This window comes from Anabrus simplex, chromosome 1, assembly GCF_040414725.1.
Source record: "Anabrus simplex isolate iqAnaSimp1 chromosome 1, ASM4041472v1, whole genome shotgun sequence".
NCBI classification, from domain to species: domain Eukaryota; kingdom Metazoa; phylum Arthropoda; class Insecta; order Orthoptera; family Tettigoniidae; genus Anabrus; species Anabrus simplex.
Window position 1 is genome coordinate 952,059,368 of NC_090265.1, and position 18,673 is coordinate 952,078,040.

The 18,673-nt window shown below is 41.2% G+C and overlaps 1 protein-coding gene across 1 annotated transcript in view; it reads left to right on the forward strand.

Annotated features, from left to right (window-relative positions):
* The first annotated feature begins 372 nt into the window (after nt 1-372).
* Nucleotides 373-18,673, forward strand: part of fuss (fussel) — a 40,244-nt gene continuing 21,943 nt past the window's right edge. The window contains exons 1-3 of the mRNA XM_068225108.1: nt 373-489; nt 12,316-12,683; nt 14,232-15,111. Coding sequence (XP_068081209.1) covers nt 373-489; nt 12,316-12,683; nt 14,232-15,111 — 1,365 coding nt within the window. The remainder of the gene's footprint in view (nt 490-12,315; nt 12,684-14,231; nt 15,112-18,673) is intronic.

The window sequence follows — 18,673 nt, forward strand, 5'->3', positions numbered from 1 at the left end:
TGTAGTTCCTCGAATTTGGTCCCGTGTACAATACAGAATATCGAAAATAAATAGTACAGTTACTGCAAAATTAATTTTATGAAATATAACAATTTTGAGTTTGAAAATGTCGCACCAACACTCATCGTGACCTGCGACTCCCCTGAGTGTCACGAGAATGCTCCATCTAGAAATAAACGTAGTGCCTTACGCACCTCACTGCAAGGAAATTAAAATAAACAGAAATATTTTCTGCAATTCTATCAATAACTTATTAACTGACATTGCACCAATAACTATTGTATGACTCTATACATGTTTTGCGCAGAATAACATTTACTTCTTTATGCAGGCTGGCGACGCGAGTCGTTCTAGCAACTGGTCATCAGTAAGATGGAGGCCGCTGCGGGGATTCCCATGGCAGGCAGCCACGTGACCGAGGGCCGTGCTTCATCCAAAGAAGAGAAACTCTCTGCCACTCAGCAGATGAGTTCCAAAGCGAACAATCAGGTGAGAGAACATGGTGGGCACTGATAATAGGATAATGACGTAGTGTGGTATGAACTAGGTGCTCGTCAGTTCTTTGACTTCAATGGTTCAAGCAAACGCAGGAAATATCTTCATGTATTCCAAAACATAGCAAATTATATACAGACATAACCTTAAGCGTCAGATGCGTTCATTGCCACTCGCTCTGTTAGTTACCACGCTAAGATTCTCAGAATGTTCCCAGAATGCCAAACTGATTTCCAGCATTTTGTAGGTTTCTACTTGACCTGAAACATGATCAAAATGTTAACAAATGTACAAAGTTACTTCTGATATTTATTTGTGTACATTAATACTCGCCAATCCCACGGTCTACGGGTAGGGAGCATATCTCTCCCCGAAAAGTCTCGTGTTCGATTCCCAGCCAGGCCGGAGATTTTTATCAGGATCTAAGAGCTTATTCGAGGTATACTCAGCGTACGTGAGATCAACTGAGGAGCTATGTGAGGGTGAAATGGCAACCACGGCTTAGTAAGCCAAGAATGACGGCCGAGAGGATTGTTGCGTAGACCAAGCGTCACCTTAAAATCTGCAGGGTTGAGCAGAGGTCGCTTGATAGGCCCCATCGGGACTATAGCGCCATAGGGTTTGATTTGTTTTACACTCCTAAATATTAAAAAAAGGGTCAAAACACTTTGTTGACGTGCAAAATTGACATTTCAAACGGAAATACAGAAAGAATATCAAAATTCAAGTCCTAAACGAAGTATTCCAATTTCTTTGCAATCCATATCTCGAAGGATGTAAGCTAAGAAAATATCACAGGAAAATGTTCACCATTTTAGAAGTTATTGTATGTTGAAGATAAGTAAAGCACTTAGAATTGTTGTTGTCGCTATCCCTCACACTATCAAGACACGTTCAGCGGCATACATCCTTATTATTGTTTTGGTCTTCATAAATAATCACCACCACCACCACCACCATCGTGATTCTCACAATCACGTATGTTGTCGGAGAAGTCATGAAATTTAAATATTCATTGTCCGGAAAAGAGTTAATAAGTTATAACTGTTCCTTGGCAACGTAATTTGGAATTGCATACTTTCTCTATGAAATCGATACACAAGATACTGCCACCCGTCACATACAACTCACTAAAGGCACGTAGTAAGAAGAACTATTCAAACAATAACAACAACAACAACATATCATTGCTAGCACTATAAAGGTTAAAACTCCTTAATCAGAGAACAATTTGAATGGTATTAAATTGAGAAATCAAACCTCAATAAATCGACGGTTTTTATGAAGAGTTTCACTCTGGTGCATCTTTTCGTTGTAATCTACCACTCACAAGCCAATTCGTTTTCTTTTCTTTTCTGGAGCATTTCATGCATACGCACTCTATATGATATCCTGACAGTCAACAAAACCAGTAGGCCCTAAGACTTAAAACTACCGAGCTCGATAGCTGCAGTCCCTTAAGTGCGGCCAGTATCCAGTATTCGGGAGATAGTGGGTTCGAACCCCACTGTCGGTAGCCCTGAAAATGGGTTTCCGCGGTTTTCCATTTTCACACGAGTCAAATGCTAGGGCTGTACCTTAATTAAGGACACGGCCGCTTCCTTCCCAGTCCTAGCTCTTTCCTTGTCCCATCGTCGCCATAAGACCTATCTGTGTCGGTGCGACGTAAAGCCAATAGCAAAAAAAGGACTAGAACTGGCCAGCAGAAAACTGTAAACCCAACCTGTAAACAAAGAAACAGAACAATGTTCCCAATTCCGCGAGAGAAAATCACTTGATAAAAAGGAACTCTGAAGAATAAATCGATGGCCTAGTTCTAATACCACGTATCTTAAAACTTTTCACGCCTCTCAGCCACGTGTTGCTATGTAGTCCATCAGAATATTTTTCGTTGGAATTTCTATGCTAATGTGAAAAGGAAAACGGCCCTTACCGTGTCGTCCTGTAGGAATTTCTGTTTGCATGACATATTTACTCACTCCTACAGTATATTTATAATTATAACTAGCATATTGAAATACATTTTAAACATAACTGGCACGCAAGGAATTGAACCATGCACTATATTTCTATCCTGACTATTGTTACTAACCTAGAAACATCATTTTGGTACTACAGAAGTCACTTTTACAACCAGTTTCAGCAATGAATACAGAGAAGCATTGTCCATATATGTATGTATGTATGTATGTATGTATGTATGTATGTATGTATGTATGTATGTAATGGGAAAGTGTTACCACGACGTCTATATCGATGTAACGACCCAACGAAAAGCGTTACTATTTTTCGTTTACCATGATTTCTACTTCAACAAACGTTGTTTAACTTACATGAATAAAGAAACTATCAACATCCTGTTTTAAGGCTAGCTTGAATGTAGTTTAAGTACAGGATCACAAACCAAACCGAACGTTGTGGTGGTACAGTTCTGATAGGCCTACTAAGCAACTGATCGTTAATCCCCCCCCCAAGATTATGAGGCATGATCAGCGACTCCTCACCACCGGTATTCTAGAATTTCTAGTCGGGACTGCTATCTCACCGTCAGATAGCTCCCCAGGCTGAGCTGACCTCGAACAAGCCTTCATATCCAGGTAAAATTCCCTGACGTGGCCGTAAATCAAACCCAGGACCTCCAAATAAAACGCAAACTCGCTACCTGTACACCGCGGGGCCAGAACAAGATCACAAGAAATATGATGTTTGTTAAAATCAGAGATAGCCACGTCTCTGCTGGTGCCTATTACACATCTAGTATGCAACCCGCAAGACAATTCATATCGAGTAGAGTTCAGCAGGCTTTGCCAACAAGACAATTTGCTAGTCATATAATTAATTCTCTTACTTTTACAACACTTTTGTGAGGAGGTAAGTAATTGGTTCCAGTCGCATAGCTCTTCATGTTCAGTGAGTAAGGATGAAATAGCTAGTTTATGATTGTCTTTATCTGTTTTCTAATGGATTTCAGATAGTGGTAGTAGAATATTGCTGTAGATGTTTAGATTTAAAGCGCGCATAGCTGTCCTAAATATAGAAAAACATCATTATTATTCGTGAAATTCAGCTGTAATTGCAGTTAGTACTTCCTGATGAACAAACAATTTGATCAGATGAACATCACTAACTGCTCGAGTGCAAACACGACCGAAAGGAAGGTGTGTTTATCCACAGACATTTTTCGGTTACTTAACATATGGAACTCTACCTACGTTTTGCCAATAAAAAGGCTGCACTTATAGGAGAGCCTGGTTAAATCCACACTACAACTAATCGGCAGTAACCTAAATATAGCTCTACTGTTGCTTTATCCCAGCATGAGGAGAAAGTTATGTCCTCTAAACATCCTGTGCTCTGACATTAATGTTGTAAATTGTGCACTAAACCACCCAAGAAACTTCAGTAAATACTATTTCTATTTATAAATTCTATTTATTGTGTTTGGAAGACAAGTTTCTTTAAGGTGAGTACTTCTACAATACTTATCCCTACTTTTAAGTAATAATACTTGCAGTGCATTGGCAATTAATTCACGGACTACAGCGGTATTAGCCATACCACGCTGCGGTACTACCCGCATTTCCTCATTTTTAGCAGAAGTATTACAATTAATGGAATTAACTTAAAAGGTAGATTCTAACATTGTTTAAAGTACTAATTAAATATCGTATAAGTAACAATGTCCACCTCTGAGGTGTAGTGGTTAGCATGATTAGCTGCCACTCCCGGGTTCGATTCCCGGCTCTGGCACGAAATTTGAAAAGTGGTAAGAGGACTGGAACGGGATACATACAGCCTCGGGAGGACAACTGAGTAGCGGTGGGTTCAATTCCCACCTCAGCCGTCCTCGAAGTGGTTTTTCGTGGTTTCCCAATTCTCTTCCAGGTAAATGCCGGTATACTACCTAACTTAAGGCCACGGCCACTTTATTCCCTCTTCCTTGTCTATCCCTTCCAATTTTCCCATCCCCCCGCCAGGCCCCGTGTTCAGCATAGCAGGTGAGGCCGCCTGGGCGAGGTACCTGTCATCCTCGCTATTTGCATCCCCCGACCCAGAGTCTGAAGCTCCAGGACATTGCCCTTGAGGCGGTAGAGGTGTGATCCCTGGCTGAGTCCGAGGGAATAACCGACCCTGGAGGGTAAACGGATAAAGAAGAAGAAGATATATGCCCCTAATGCAATACAGTATTAGACCCTACAAAATACAGAATAACTAGTGCAGTACAGAATTAGAACAAAGCAATCTTCGCACACCTTCACTGACCGTACTTTGCATGCTTACTGGTTTGAAGAAACTGCTCATCTTTTGTTGTCTTAATTTGACATTAATCTCTTGAATAATTTATACATACGGACTGCCTGCACGAGGCAGTAAAGGCGTATTCGGTTTGCCCGGAAGGACGTGGGTTCGAATCCCCGTCAGGAAGTTGTAAAATATAAGAAACGAGATTTCCACTTCCGGAGGTGCACATGGCCGTGACGTTCACTCAGCCTGCTCCAAAAAGGAGTACCGGGTTAATTCCTGGGGCAAAAAGCGGTCGGATGTGAAGCTCAAGTGCCAAGGTTACGGATAGTGGAAGCATTGTCCTTCCAACCCTCCAACGACCTTCACGGCCTGTACGGAGATGACTTCGCTTTTTTAAAATAATTTACACATGCAGATGCCTCAGATACTCGTAATATGCAGTTATGTTTTCATCGTTGTTATCTTCAACGTATTTAATTACAATGTTTAGGTGGTCTTTAATTTCACTGAGTTTTAGCTTTGGTTTAATAATGTAACCTGCTTCATCCTGGTCATCCATTTCAGAGCTTTCTCCAACTATCACACTTTCAACGATCTCCTCTGAAGACCCGAACCTGCATACCTCGTATTATGAGCTCAGCACGTTTGCCATTACGCTACGAGAAAGCTCATGGAAGGGGTTTGTGATTAATTATAAATATAGAAGAAAGGAGAGGACTAAGGGACACGCACCAGGAGGGATGATAGTATTAATTAGGGAAGAAATCAGTGAACTGGTGGAGGATATAGAGACAGATATGAAAGAAATCATATGGTTGAGATTGAATATGGGAGGGGTAGAGAGAAGGGAGAAGAAAATAAATCTGGCGTTCGTATATTGCCATCCTAGTAGTTCACCATATGCAAAAAAGTATCTTTTTGAAGATTTATTGGAGGATATTAGTATGATAAGAGAGAAGTTTGCAGGAGAAGAAGATATGTTGTTATTCGGAGACTGGAACGCTAGAATAGGGGAACAGAGCCCAGTATATGGTAGGGAGGATGGAAGGTGTATGTTGAAAAATAGAAGTAGTGAGGATAAAATTATCAACAGCTATGGGGAGAAACTCCTAGAGATGTGCGCTCAGGGAAATTTGTATATTCTGAATGGATGGAGGGTGACAGTAAGGGGAAATTGACTTATGTTACTGAGAAGGGAGGTAGTGTGATAGATATTGTTTTAAGCTCGGAAGGAGTGTTGGAGGATATTGTAAGGATGGAAGTAGGCGACTGGGTTGAAACACACCATTTCCCAGTGTGGGTTATGTTGAAAAGGGGAGAAGAGACGCATATAAGGAAGAAAGTTGAGATGAAGGATAAATTAGGGAGTGGATATAACAAGTATAAATAGACAGAGAAAGTGGGACGGGATTGGGATAAGGATAGGGTAGTAATAGAGGAATTACAATTTCTGAAATATGGTTGGGAAGGTGCGTTAGAGGAGAATAATATTGATAAAGCCTTGGAATCGATGCTACATCCAATAAAGATGATAGCACAGGAGGTAGAATGTAGAAGGAAGAAAAAGAAAGAGGGTGAAGAATGGTTTAATAGAGAGTGTGAAGGAATGCAGAGGAGGGTGCTGGGTGCGTTACACGAGTATAGAAAGAAGGGTCGGGGTGCAGAAAGGGAAGTTGAGGAAGGAATATATAAAGAATGTAAGACTAACAGCATTGAAAAAGTTTGGGAAAGGATTAACAGAATAATAAAGGGTGGAAGGAGTCTAGAGGTAAAGAGCATTGGAGATGTACAGTGGGTGAGCTACTTTGGTTAATTACTCGCGGGTGAGGAGGAAGAATGCTGGAGGAAGACGGGGGATGAAGTAATTTGAGGAAATAGAAGAGTGGCAAATTACGATCTGGACAAGGAAATTACGAGGAAGGAAAACTTAAGAGTGATAAAAAGAAACAGGGGCAGGTCTGCAGGGGGTTGTAATGGGATCAATAATAAGTTTTGGAAAGAAATGAGCAAAAATGAGACAATGATAGAAGGCATAGTGAAACTATTTAATAAGATCTTTGATCAGGGAAGTACCCGAAGGAATGGGAAACAGGAACTGTATGTCCAATATATAAGGGGAAGGGTAATGAAAACAGTTTGAATAATTATAGAGGAATATCTCTGTTAGATTCCTGAAGTAAAATTTACACAGGGGTGTTGGCGAACAGTTTGAGTGAATGGGCAGAAAAGAAATCCAAGGAGGATTTAGAAGAAAGAAAAGAACAGTGGATAATATCATGATAATGATGACAGTCCTGGAAAAGTATAGGATCCTGTCAAGAAGGAAGGTGTATCAGCCGGCAATCGATTTTGAAAAGGCGTTTGATAAGGTGGATAAGGATTAAAGAAACTGGGAAGGTTGGGAGTTACGGGACAAATTATGAGGGCAGTAGAGGGGATATATAGGGTAGTCAGGTTCTGTGTAAAATTGGGAGACGATAGGTTGAGCAGACCATTAGTGTCCAAGGTGGGCTTAAGGCAGGGGTGCAAATTATCGCCAATTTTGTTTATTTTATTTGCTAACGATCTTTGAGGGGCATGGGGCAAGCAATTGGGTAGTGCCGGTAATTAATGGGGTGGAGGTCCCATGATTGATTTTTGCTGATGATGTGATTTTGATGACTCTAACCCCAGGGGGGATGCAGAAGGCTTTAAATGCAGTGACGGGTTTTGCGAAGAAATGGGCCTTGAAAATTAATGGGAATAAATCTAAAATTCTAATAGCCCAGGCACACAAGGGAAGAAGGGATGACGGGAAATGGGTTGTGCAGGGAGAAAGGTTGGAACTGGTAAGCTAGTTAGAATATCTAGGAGTCATTATTAATAGTAAAGGCACCTGGAATGATCATATTAGAAGGGCGAGGAACAGAGGGTTGGCCGGCCTAGCCTCAGTCAAAAACTTGCTAGCGAAATATACGGGTATCAGTTATAAAACCCTGAGGTTAGTTATAAGATCGGTGATTTTCGGGAGGGTATTGCATGGCGTTGAAGTTTGGGGGATGGATGACAAAAGAGTTGAGTTAAGACGAATTATTACTAATTTCGATAAGATGGTGATGGGGCTCCCGATGTGCACAGCCAATGCAGGGGTGGAATTAATGTGTGGGGAGGATTTGGAATCTGAGTGTGTGAAAAGAATAGTTAGATATTGGATGAATTTGAAAAGACAGGAAGGAGGGAGGGTATTACAGGCCGCGTACGAACAACTAAGGAAGAGTATGTATAAGGGATGCTGGCTAGATAAAATTAAGGGATACTTGGAGATGATAGGCCTGGGGTACATGTGGGAAGAGGTGTGGACGAAGACAGAAGCTAGAGGGATGAAGGTACTGGTAAAGAGGATTAGAGATCTGGGTAGGCAGAAATTATTGGCCGAAAGTAGATTAAGAAGTTCCCTTAGTGTTTTTAATAAAGTTGAGGAAGTAACGGGGATAAATATTAGATACGTGGATAGGTTGAGAAGGAGAGGATTGGTATGGTGGTTGTTGGGGTTACATAAAAATACGGGGTGGCTAAGAGGTAGAGAGAAGGCAGTATGTATACTTTGTGGGGCGGAGAACGGTGATTTTCAGTTATTAGGTAAGAGTGAAGAAACAAATAAGATTAGAAATAGTTTATTGAGTGCCAAACATCGGAAAATTTTAGGTAAAGGGGATGAGCAGGGTATTAAAAGGTGGATTATTAAGGAATGGGAAAACGGAGGAGAACTGAACAGGTATTTATGTGCGGTAAATATTCCTGTGTGAAAAAAATGGAAGAGGAAGGGGCATAGGACGATATGTCAGGATGTAAGGGAGAAGTGGTTAAGAGTATGAGGATATTCAGTCGTTGGAGTTTGTTGCAAAATTTAGAAGCTAGCGAAGTGTGGGTGATGTGGATATAGTGAAGTAGTTTGAATTCGAGCCTGGAGGCTAAGTAGGACCAAGTGATATCAAACGTTGTTGAGGTGGTGAGGTAGTGAGTGAGTAAATGTTTAGGTATCTTGGAATGTAAATGTCTTACCGATTGCGATATTGAGTATTGTACGCAATTGTTGTCATTTGGTTAACTTGAATCCAGAGGAATTAGGTCATGGAACAAATAATGCGGAGTAAGCAGTAGTGATTACAAGGGCGTGAGCCGAAACTGTTGTAATGTACAGTCAGCGGTTCTTGCAGCACAATCTGTTGTGAAGGCCATGTGGTGAATGCAAGGTCAGGGTAGGGCCAGATTAGTTGTTTTGAGGTAGATTTTTGTTTATTATTATTATTATTATTATTATTATTATTATTATTATTATTATTATTAATAGAATTATTGCTTTGTGAACATGTATCTTGGCTGGAAGCCTGTTTTGTTCATTAATAAATACTACTACTACTACTACAACGATCTCCTCCTACGTAATTTACAACATAGCGCTCGTAACTCAGCTTTATACTGCAATAATTGCATTTATGTGTGTGTTATTAATAAACGGCTGTCCGGATTAAGCGAGGTCCGGACTAATGAGGTTCGGATTAATGAGGTTCAAATGTACTTTATCTATGGTTCATTTAACATTTACATCTCTGAATAGGAAAATGAACACATCGAACATTGTTATGACGGATTGCTTATCCTTCTTCAGAGGCGAGACCTGTCTTAAGGATAATTATTATTAGGAACAGCATGGTGATGTGTTTCTTTACGGATGATATATAAAATGCAGCACCCAACTTATACTACTGTAAGTACCCGATCCTGGTACAGATTTATGATCAAGGATTCAAGTACCGAGCTCGATAGCTGCAGTCGCTTAAGTGCGGCCAGTATCCAGTATTCGGGAGATAGTAGGTTCGAACCCCACTGTCGGCAGCCCTGAAAATGGTTTTCCGTGGTTTCTCATTTTCACACCAGGCAAATGCTGGGGCTGTACCTTAATTAAGGGCACGGCCGCTTCCTTCCCACTCCTAGCCCTTCGCTGTCCCATCGTCGCCGTAAGACCTATCTGTGTCGGTGCGACGTAAAACAACTACAAAAAAAGTATGACTCTTAAACGTGTGTACGCAATATTAAAAAGATAGAAACACGGCATATACAGTGGAAACTCGATATCTCGAACCACCTCGGAAGCTAAATTTTATTTCGAGTTATCAAAATTTCGAGATATCGAGAATACCGTTTACGAGCATGTATAACTCACAATTGATCCATATACTTAATGCATTATTTTAATAGTATTTAAAGATACACGCCAACGGCCGTAGCCGTGTTGAAACACCGGATCCCGTGAGATCTCCGAAGTTAAGCAACATTAGGCGTGGTCAGGAGTTGGATGGGTTGCCACGCGCTGTTGGTAGGGGAGGGGGTTAAGGGAATAGAGGAGCGGAAAGGAACTGGCCACCCTACCGCACGTAAACTCCTGCTCAGGAACACCTCTGCGGAGGTTCGGACCTACCTTCGGGCAGAATACACCCTTACCTTACCTAAAGATATAGAAACAAACTCTATTTTACGGCGTCACTTGAATTATAACACTTATTATATAGTAACTTTTTAGAAGACAGGATAGAGTACATACAGTAGTAAAACAAGAAACATAACATACCTTGGTTAACACCTTCGGAAAAAACCCGCTAGTCTCTTCTGTTTGTTACTGTTAACCTGTCCTCCATTCACGTTAAAACTTCTCGTCAATACCACGCAGCCGAGGTTCGTAAATGGAGCTTGTCATCCGCTACTTCGAGGGTTGCTTTCTTACGTGATCGGTCACTAATTCACACTCGAGAAACAGAGAGGATTTGCCGATTTTCCGATCATCAGAAGTTTTAGTTTTTCGGTTCCCATCATGTTAGCTCCCAGCATCACTGTAACCCTTTCTTTACTTGTTAACTATTCCTCATAAACCACAAATGACGTATTGCACAGTGAATGTTGCACAAAATTCGAGTTACAGAGTATTTCTTGCTTCAAGGGAGGAAATGTTTGCTTCGAGAAATCGAGAAATTCGTGTAACCGAATTTCGAGAAATATAAAAATAAATACAAGTGAGGAATAGGACAAATGGTTCGGAAATTTAAGTTACTTCGAGATACTGAAAGTTCGAGCAATGGAGGTTCGAGATATCGATGTTCGATTGTAAATATAATACGACGATGATAATGTTAAATGGCTGAATAACTAAACTACAGCCCAGAGCAGTTCTCAGTAATATGGACAAGCACGCTTTGTACTCTCAACAATACAACTGTAGCCTCCTGACACTTTCCGCACCATGGCGCACTCATTTTTCAGCTGGCCTGTTAACAAACGAACAACTACTTTACAAGAATGATGACGAACATGGCTTCACGTGACCCGTACTTACGCGTGAAATGAGTAGCCTATTCATTAGTGAAGGTGACCATTCTCAAAAACACAAGAAAGCTAAATTTCCTCGAGAACCCTTAGAGTTACGAAGAAATTGCATAATTCTATGATGTTTCTTGTAGACAATTTAATTTCAAGGCCATATGGTGCACTTCAATTTTATAGGACCATCCGTTTACCCTTGATTTTAGCTGATTTAGAGTGAAATTTGCCCAAATTTGGGACAAACGCCTGTAAAATCCCTCACTAGTTCGAGACGGTTAAATACCTAGGTATATCAAAATCAAAATATCCCTTGCATGACTCTAGATTTCAAGTTCTATCCTTACCTAACCCTCAAGTCTCAAGACTTAACTGACATAACAGATTGTTTAAATGGAAGTGAGAGGAGAAATAGAGTAGCTAATTTTGAGAAATTAAACACTTTCTCCTAATTTCACTATATAAATTTCGCTCTGACCAACTGGTATTTTAAATTCATCTGGTCAGGGATGTAGGCAAATAAATAAATTGGAAGGATAGGAGATAGCAACCTGCTGTAGAGCTCGCGTGGCTCCACAGGGCTCCAACGTTACTGTTCCATGTTTATTACTTCTCCGTCCAATGCTTGCCCAATGCCAGGGGTAGATCATTTAGAATTTTGTACATTATTTGAATGGTGGATGATGGTGTTGAAGTTCTCAAGTCACGAAAGTGAATAATAATAGAATTTATAGCTAAGAGATTTGTAAGATTTCAAACAGATCCGTTCCCATCTTATTAGCTCCCGGCTTCACCGTAAACCTTTCTTTTCTTGTTAGCTATTCCTCACAAACCACAAATGCCGTACCGCACAATTAATGTTGCACAAAATTAGAGTTACAGAGTATTATAATTAAGAGAATTATAGAATTTATAGCTAAGAGATTGGTAAGATTGTAAGAATTATTTTCTTTTTTAAATAATTTACACATGCAGATGCCTTAAATGTTCGTAATATGCAGATATGTTTTTCATTGTTGTTATCTTCAACGTATTTAATGTAAAGCTTTATTATTTATTTTTTAAATCATCTCGTATTAGAATAACTCCTTGTTCATCATCTGCATAGCTCCTTATTGCAACCAAGTTAACCATTTGCAATGCATTGCAACCAATGGTTTCTTTCTTTAGGGGTATGCTCAGACATAAATTACTATCGTTTAATGTGAATGACTTGAGTTCCAGGTGGGTACGGTGTTACTGTACGGTATCCCCATCGTATCGCTGGTGATTGAGTCCCAGGAGCGGCTGTGTCTAGCCCAGATCTCCAACACGCTGCTCAAAGAGTACAGCTACAACGAGATCCACAACAGACGCGTAGCATTAGGGATTACTTGCGTGCAGTGCACTCCTGTACAGCTGGAGATCCTGCGGCGCGCCGGCGCCATGCCCGTGTCATCACGTCGCTGTGGTATGATCACACGGCGCGAGGCGGAGCGCCTCTGCAAGTCCTTCCTTGGGGACAACTCCCCGCCACGCCTCCCCGAGGACTTCGCTTTCGCTGTGCATCACGAGTGTGCCTGGGGCTGCCGTGGAGCATTCCTACCCGCAAGGTGAGTGATCGTCTGGTATTATCTCTTTGAATTCAATCTCTTATTGGCAGGTCTTGTAGCTTAATTGATAAATAAATTATTATATGAAGTTGTAGCAATGAACGTTTAAAACAATCGTTTATCTGACCAAGTTATTCATTCTCGTATTAGACGAACTCCTTGTTATCGTCTGCATAGCTCCTTATTGCAACCAAGTTAACCAGTTGCAGTGCGTTTAATACGTACGGTTAACCACTGTATATCGTTTACATATGTTCTTCAGATTTAAAATAGATTTTAAAATTCAGATTTTATTTTAATTTTTTCCTTTTTTGTTATTGTAATAATTCGTCGCTGTTCGGGCAAAAGTTCATATTTCAGAATGCTCTTCCTATCCATTATTTTCCTTAAGACTGGTCACGCCTCCCAGCCACTTATGGATATGCAGATCATCAGAACAATTTTCGTTGTGCTCATTTTCGTATGCTAACGTGTAAAGGAAAATTAACCTTAAGTATATTATACTGTAGAAGTGCGTAAATAAGTCATGCAAACATACATTCCTATAGTGCGGTACGGTAAGGTTCATTTTTCTTTACACGTGAGTATTTTTTTTATTTTGTATTTATTCTTGAGCATAACAGGCGTTCATCCCAAATAAGTGTTCACAATAAAAACAACTTACAAAAAAAAAGGACAAAGGAAAAAGGAAAAAAACACGAGACTCCTTGAGCATGCCATGAGGTCCATCAGATACTCCGGAAAAGTGACACTCCCTAGGGAGAATCACCACAGTAATCATCCTCAGTCCCTACATGCCACGTCCATCGACCCCGCTGGATAAAAAATAAATAAATAAAATAAACAAATAACACAAAATAAACTACCGTCCTACTACTACTGCTGTCCGGCCATGTCATCATCCCTGGTGAGAAAAAGACCGCCCTCCCATTGATGACACGACCGGCCCTAACCGTGGGGCCCGTAAGAAGCCCCCAACCACCCCTACCAGATGACAGCGCAGCTTTCTCACCATTCCATTAGCGGCCGACCTTGTGAGGCTGAAACCGCTCTCCTTCTGTACGCCGCCTCTCTCCTCCTCGTTCAGCATATATCTCTTTTATTCCTATGCGGTAGGCTCATTTTTCTTTACACGTAAGCATAGGAAAATTAATACAACGAATATTGTTCTGATGGACTGCATATCAATATGTGGCTAGCAGGCGTGACCTATCTTAAGGAATATAATGGATAGGAAGAGCATTGTGAGATATAACTCTTTGTCCGAACAGCGACGAATTGAATTGTTTTCAATGTGGATGCTACTGTACATAAAAAGGCTCATTAGCCTCAGTGCCAAATTGTAACAAATACATTTCAACACAATCCAAAATTCTAAATTCCAATAAGTGGCAAAAATAATTTCTTTGGTATTTTTCATTTTTCCAGACGTTATACCTTCCAAAAAATAAATAAAACGTCAATAAAATTGTTTTCGAGTGGGAAAGGATTTTAAGCCGACATTATTCAATTTGGAGTTATGACAGTTGCCTTTATTTTCCTCAACAGGTATAACTCATCACGGGCCAAGTGCATCAAGTGTACGTTTTGTGGCCTCTTCTTCTCGCCCAACAAGTTCATCTTCCACTCCCACCGGACCGGCCCTGCTTCAAAGTATGTCCAGCCGGATGCTGCTAACTTCAATTCTTGGCGCCGGCACATGAAACTCAGTGGAAATCCTCCAGAGGAAGTGGTGCACGCTTGGGAGGACGTCAAGGCCATGTTCAATGGTGGTACCCGAAAGCGTCTCTTGGCATCCGCAGCCGCTGTGCAACACAATGGGTCATCATCGACTCCATCAGCCGCCAAGCAGCCAAAAGTCCAGCATGACCCCGCACCATCCTCTGCCCCGCCATTGGTACCATTTTCTGCACCTCCGGCTACTACTCTTCCAGCACCGCCCCCTAGAGTACCGCCATTTCCGGACTTGCCGTTACCCTTATCGCGTAGCCTCGTCATGGATTACGTGTGGCACCATAGTGCCAGTACCATTAAACACCACCAGTTCCCGTTCCCTCCGTACGCAGCCTTGCCATGGCTAGCGGGAGCCAAAAGGGGGGCGCCACTCCTCGGCTTTGGCGCTGCTCCACCTCAAGACAGTCCACTACACATCCATCCCCAGCTCGGCGCTCTCCATCAAGATCCCACTAGCAGCCCCGATGGTAAGCTTTACCCGTCAGCGTTCAGACCCGTGTACCCGCTAACTCGGCCTGACACGGATCCTGAGCCGGAACACGACGCCGGGACTCAGCCTGACCCTGAAGGCAGCGACGACGAGACGGTCGATATTGAAACCACGGAGGAAGAAGTGCCGGTCACACCAAGCTCCACAACCAGAGCAGGCTCCGCAGATTCCAGTGCTGCGTGTTGGAGTTCGCGGAAAGAACAGGTAAGATCTACCTTCCTTGTTAACTCGGCTATTAGCCACAACACGAGCGAACAATGGACTTGTTTCTATCTCCTGCTGTCTTTATAGTGTCTTTGTAATTAATTTGTTTAGGATAGGTGAGAACCACTTGAACCAGTTTGTAACTGATTTCATTTTTGGATATCACCTCACATATTTCTTCCGTTGTTACGGTCGGCAATACTGTTAATGGCCCCTCGGCCTTGGATGCATAATAGACAATGGTCCGTCTACATCACAACCAATCAGCATCAGTCGCTCTTTGCTGTTCGTGCTGCGAAAACCTCAGCGTAACAGAAATGCGTTTATTTGAATAAGTATTATATAATATTGTAATAAAGTTACCCGCATTTATTTCTGTGTATATCTATAGTATATGCCAAATGAGAAGCATAATTGTCCAGACAAACGACTGCAAGGTCGTCCCATCTACTCAATGCATTGCGCTCCACGGGAGATTTCATTACGTTAAGTATCACTTGCGTGAGACCAAAATAATTTTACTTCATAAAAGTGAGTTCTTCCAGAGGGCGATAAGTGTTTTGTAAACAAGCCGAAGCGTATATGATCCTTAAGCAACGAGCAGGCGTTGGGAATTTATTGAACGACATTGCCAAATCTCGGGTACAAACAGCGTTTGCTGGTCAGCACTGGGTATGCAAACAGAAACCAATTAGGTACTCTAATTAAAATTACTGTACCTAAAAAGGAAAGTGGAAAAGTGCAGTTGAGATACCCAGGATATAACATATGGTAGCAAAGCAAGTATTGTACCTGGAAAATTTTGATCGGGATGAAATACAATGGAAGGTATTCAAGTTCCCTTCAGCAAAGAAGTTGGCTCGTATAATGCATGAAGCTACTAGTCTCTAATGGGAGTAGGCCTACTTCTGTTCATAAAATGTTAAAACAAGTGAGTTTCAAGAATATAATACGTCATAATTTTTAATTGAACATAACGACATAGCTTCTTTGTGAATTCACGAAATCTGAGAGAAGCAAATTCAGAAAATGCGTCGGATACACTGCCGGGTTATTGTTAGTTATTTATATGATACGATAAGAAGCAGGCAACTTGCGGAGAATGTTCAATCTCTCAGACTGACAAATCAAAGTTTCCGACTCCTGATCTAGTAGTTCCAAGTGTACGGCTTTTCACACCCAGAACAACCTCGATGCTAATTTGCAGCAATTCAAAGTAGCTTGCCAGACACTTCTAATGTAATTCAATGGAGTGATGCATACCTCGAGGAAACCAGTAGAGAACCCGTATACTACGACTATGCGTAGTAGTAGTATGCGGCTGCATAGCTCAGCCGGCGTCTATAAGCAGCGGAATGACCTAAGAAGTAGTATCGCTGAGGTAGCGCGTTTCATGGTGATAGATCTGGGTCTTTGGGTTTGGAGTAAGGTTGTAATAATAATAATAATAATAATAATAATAATAATCCTTGTTCCTAAAGTGCTTTTCCATTCCACGCGGTGTTCCTCCAATAATAAATGACCAAGAACCAGTAGGAAATTTTGCGGAGGAAGTCTTGAAACATCCCATTCTCTACAAATTCAAACTACCTGGGTATGAAACGAATAGTCTGCAGGTTTTATTTGTATGTATGCAAAAGAAAAAAAATAATAAAGGTCATCTTCGTAAAGGCGATAAAGGCCTTTGGAGGGGTGGAATGTAAAGGCTTCTACAATTCATAACCTAGACAATTGGTGCAGTAGAGTGGTTAGCTTTACCCATGAATTAACGTGGTACTCATTTCTTTTGTAGTATGAATGAGCCTTAGAGCCATGTGTACGTACCTCCGAAAGTGGAAATCTCGTTTCTTAACATTTTTGATCTCGTGACGTGGAATCGACTCACGCCCTTCCGGTTAAACTGAGCACGGTTTTACCGCCTCGAACAGGCATCCCTTTTTTTAGATATGAATCGACCCAAAAATGATCTTCCTTCCGTTCTATGTAATCGTAAGCCATAATAGTAAAATAACAATGCGCCTTCCGCGTCACTTGGAGCACTCGCTGGCGTTATCGCGTAAACATAAAAAGGGAATGAAGAAACAAAAACTTAACTAGAGTTAATAACGCAGGAGTTACTGAATTTCCTGCTCGTAAACATGAGACGAATGGCGTTACCGTCGATTGGGGTGAAGTGAACTACGGTATGGTCATCTTCTAATGGTATACAACACAGGTGCTCAGCTGGGCACCCATTGAGGCCAGTCCAGTGCGTGCGGGCTGGCGTGACGTAAATGCGGGCAGCTTACGTAGCATGCATATGTCACAGTGAAGCGAGAAAGCGAGTACACTTGCCAGGGAAATGAAGGCGTGAAATAGTGTCGTTCAATTGTGACTACGAAGTTCTCCTCCACTAATCAGCGAAATGTTGAGTCGGGTACAGTATTAAAAAATCAAACGCTCTAATCACAAGACAACCGACATTTTCGACATATTCCGGTTTGATTTCTACTGTGCTTATATAAACAGTCCATTTTATTTTCTTACAAAAAAACTGACACATTATAATTTTTGTGTTACAATTTACAAACCCCCAGTCTATAAAGCCAAGAATAACGGCGAAGAGGATTCGTCGTGCTGACCACACGACACCTCGTAATCTGCAGGACTTCGGGCTGATCAGCGGTCGCTTGGTAGGCCAAGACCCTTCAAGGGCTATAGTGCCATGGGGAAAAATTACAAAGATACAGGGTTTAAGCATACAAGCTGCGATTTACAATTCTTTGGATGGGAATGAGAGTATTTCCATTGAGAAAGTACTGTACAATTCATTTTATTCATTCAGCAAAACGTTATATATTTACATAATTCAGCAAATGTAATGCTTGATTTTGCACACTGTTTTTGTGTTATGTGACTTTCCCTGTTCACTGAATTCCTGAAAATATTATTTACAACTTATCAGGCGTCCAATGATAAAGCTAGCCTCTAAATGGCGAGAGGGAGTTTCATCACGAGCGAGGGTATATATATTTACTATCCAAGATTAAAGTAGAACAGTGTAATTGCATATACCAAATAAATATACAGTATGCCTTCAAATAAACAATCTAACTGATGTTATACCCGGTAGTCATGATTGGATTGTTGGCGAGTTTATCAGATAATTTAAAAGCAAGCAACCATAAGGCAGACATTATTCTCCTTAAGTCCGTATTACATTAGAAATGTTTCTAAAGTACCTCTTAAGATATAATATTGAAAATTGTAATTCATTACCTACAGTACAAAAATATTTATTGTATCCGGTCAAATGACACAAACTGCAATGAACATAAAATAACTTATTTCTTACAACGTACCGTAAATTGAAAATGATTTCTGCTTTCTTTCTTTCTTTCTTTCTTTCTTTCTTTCATTATTTTCTGCCTCCATTTCAAGCTCGTGTATCACCGCAGTGATCGAGAGTGATTGGAGAACTTCGCCCAACATTCACAGCCTGTGACGTAACGACAACGTCACTGTGTCTCATCCGCTGCCCGGCTGCTTACAGTACTGTGTACCCGCTCGAGCACCTCTGGTA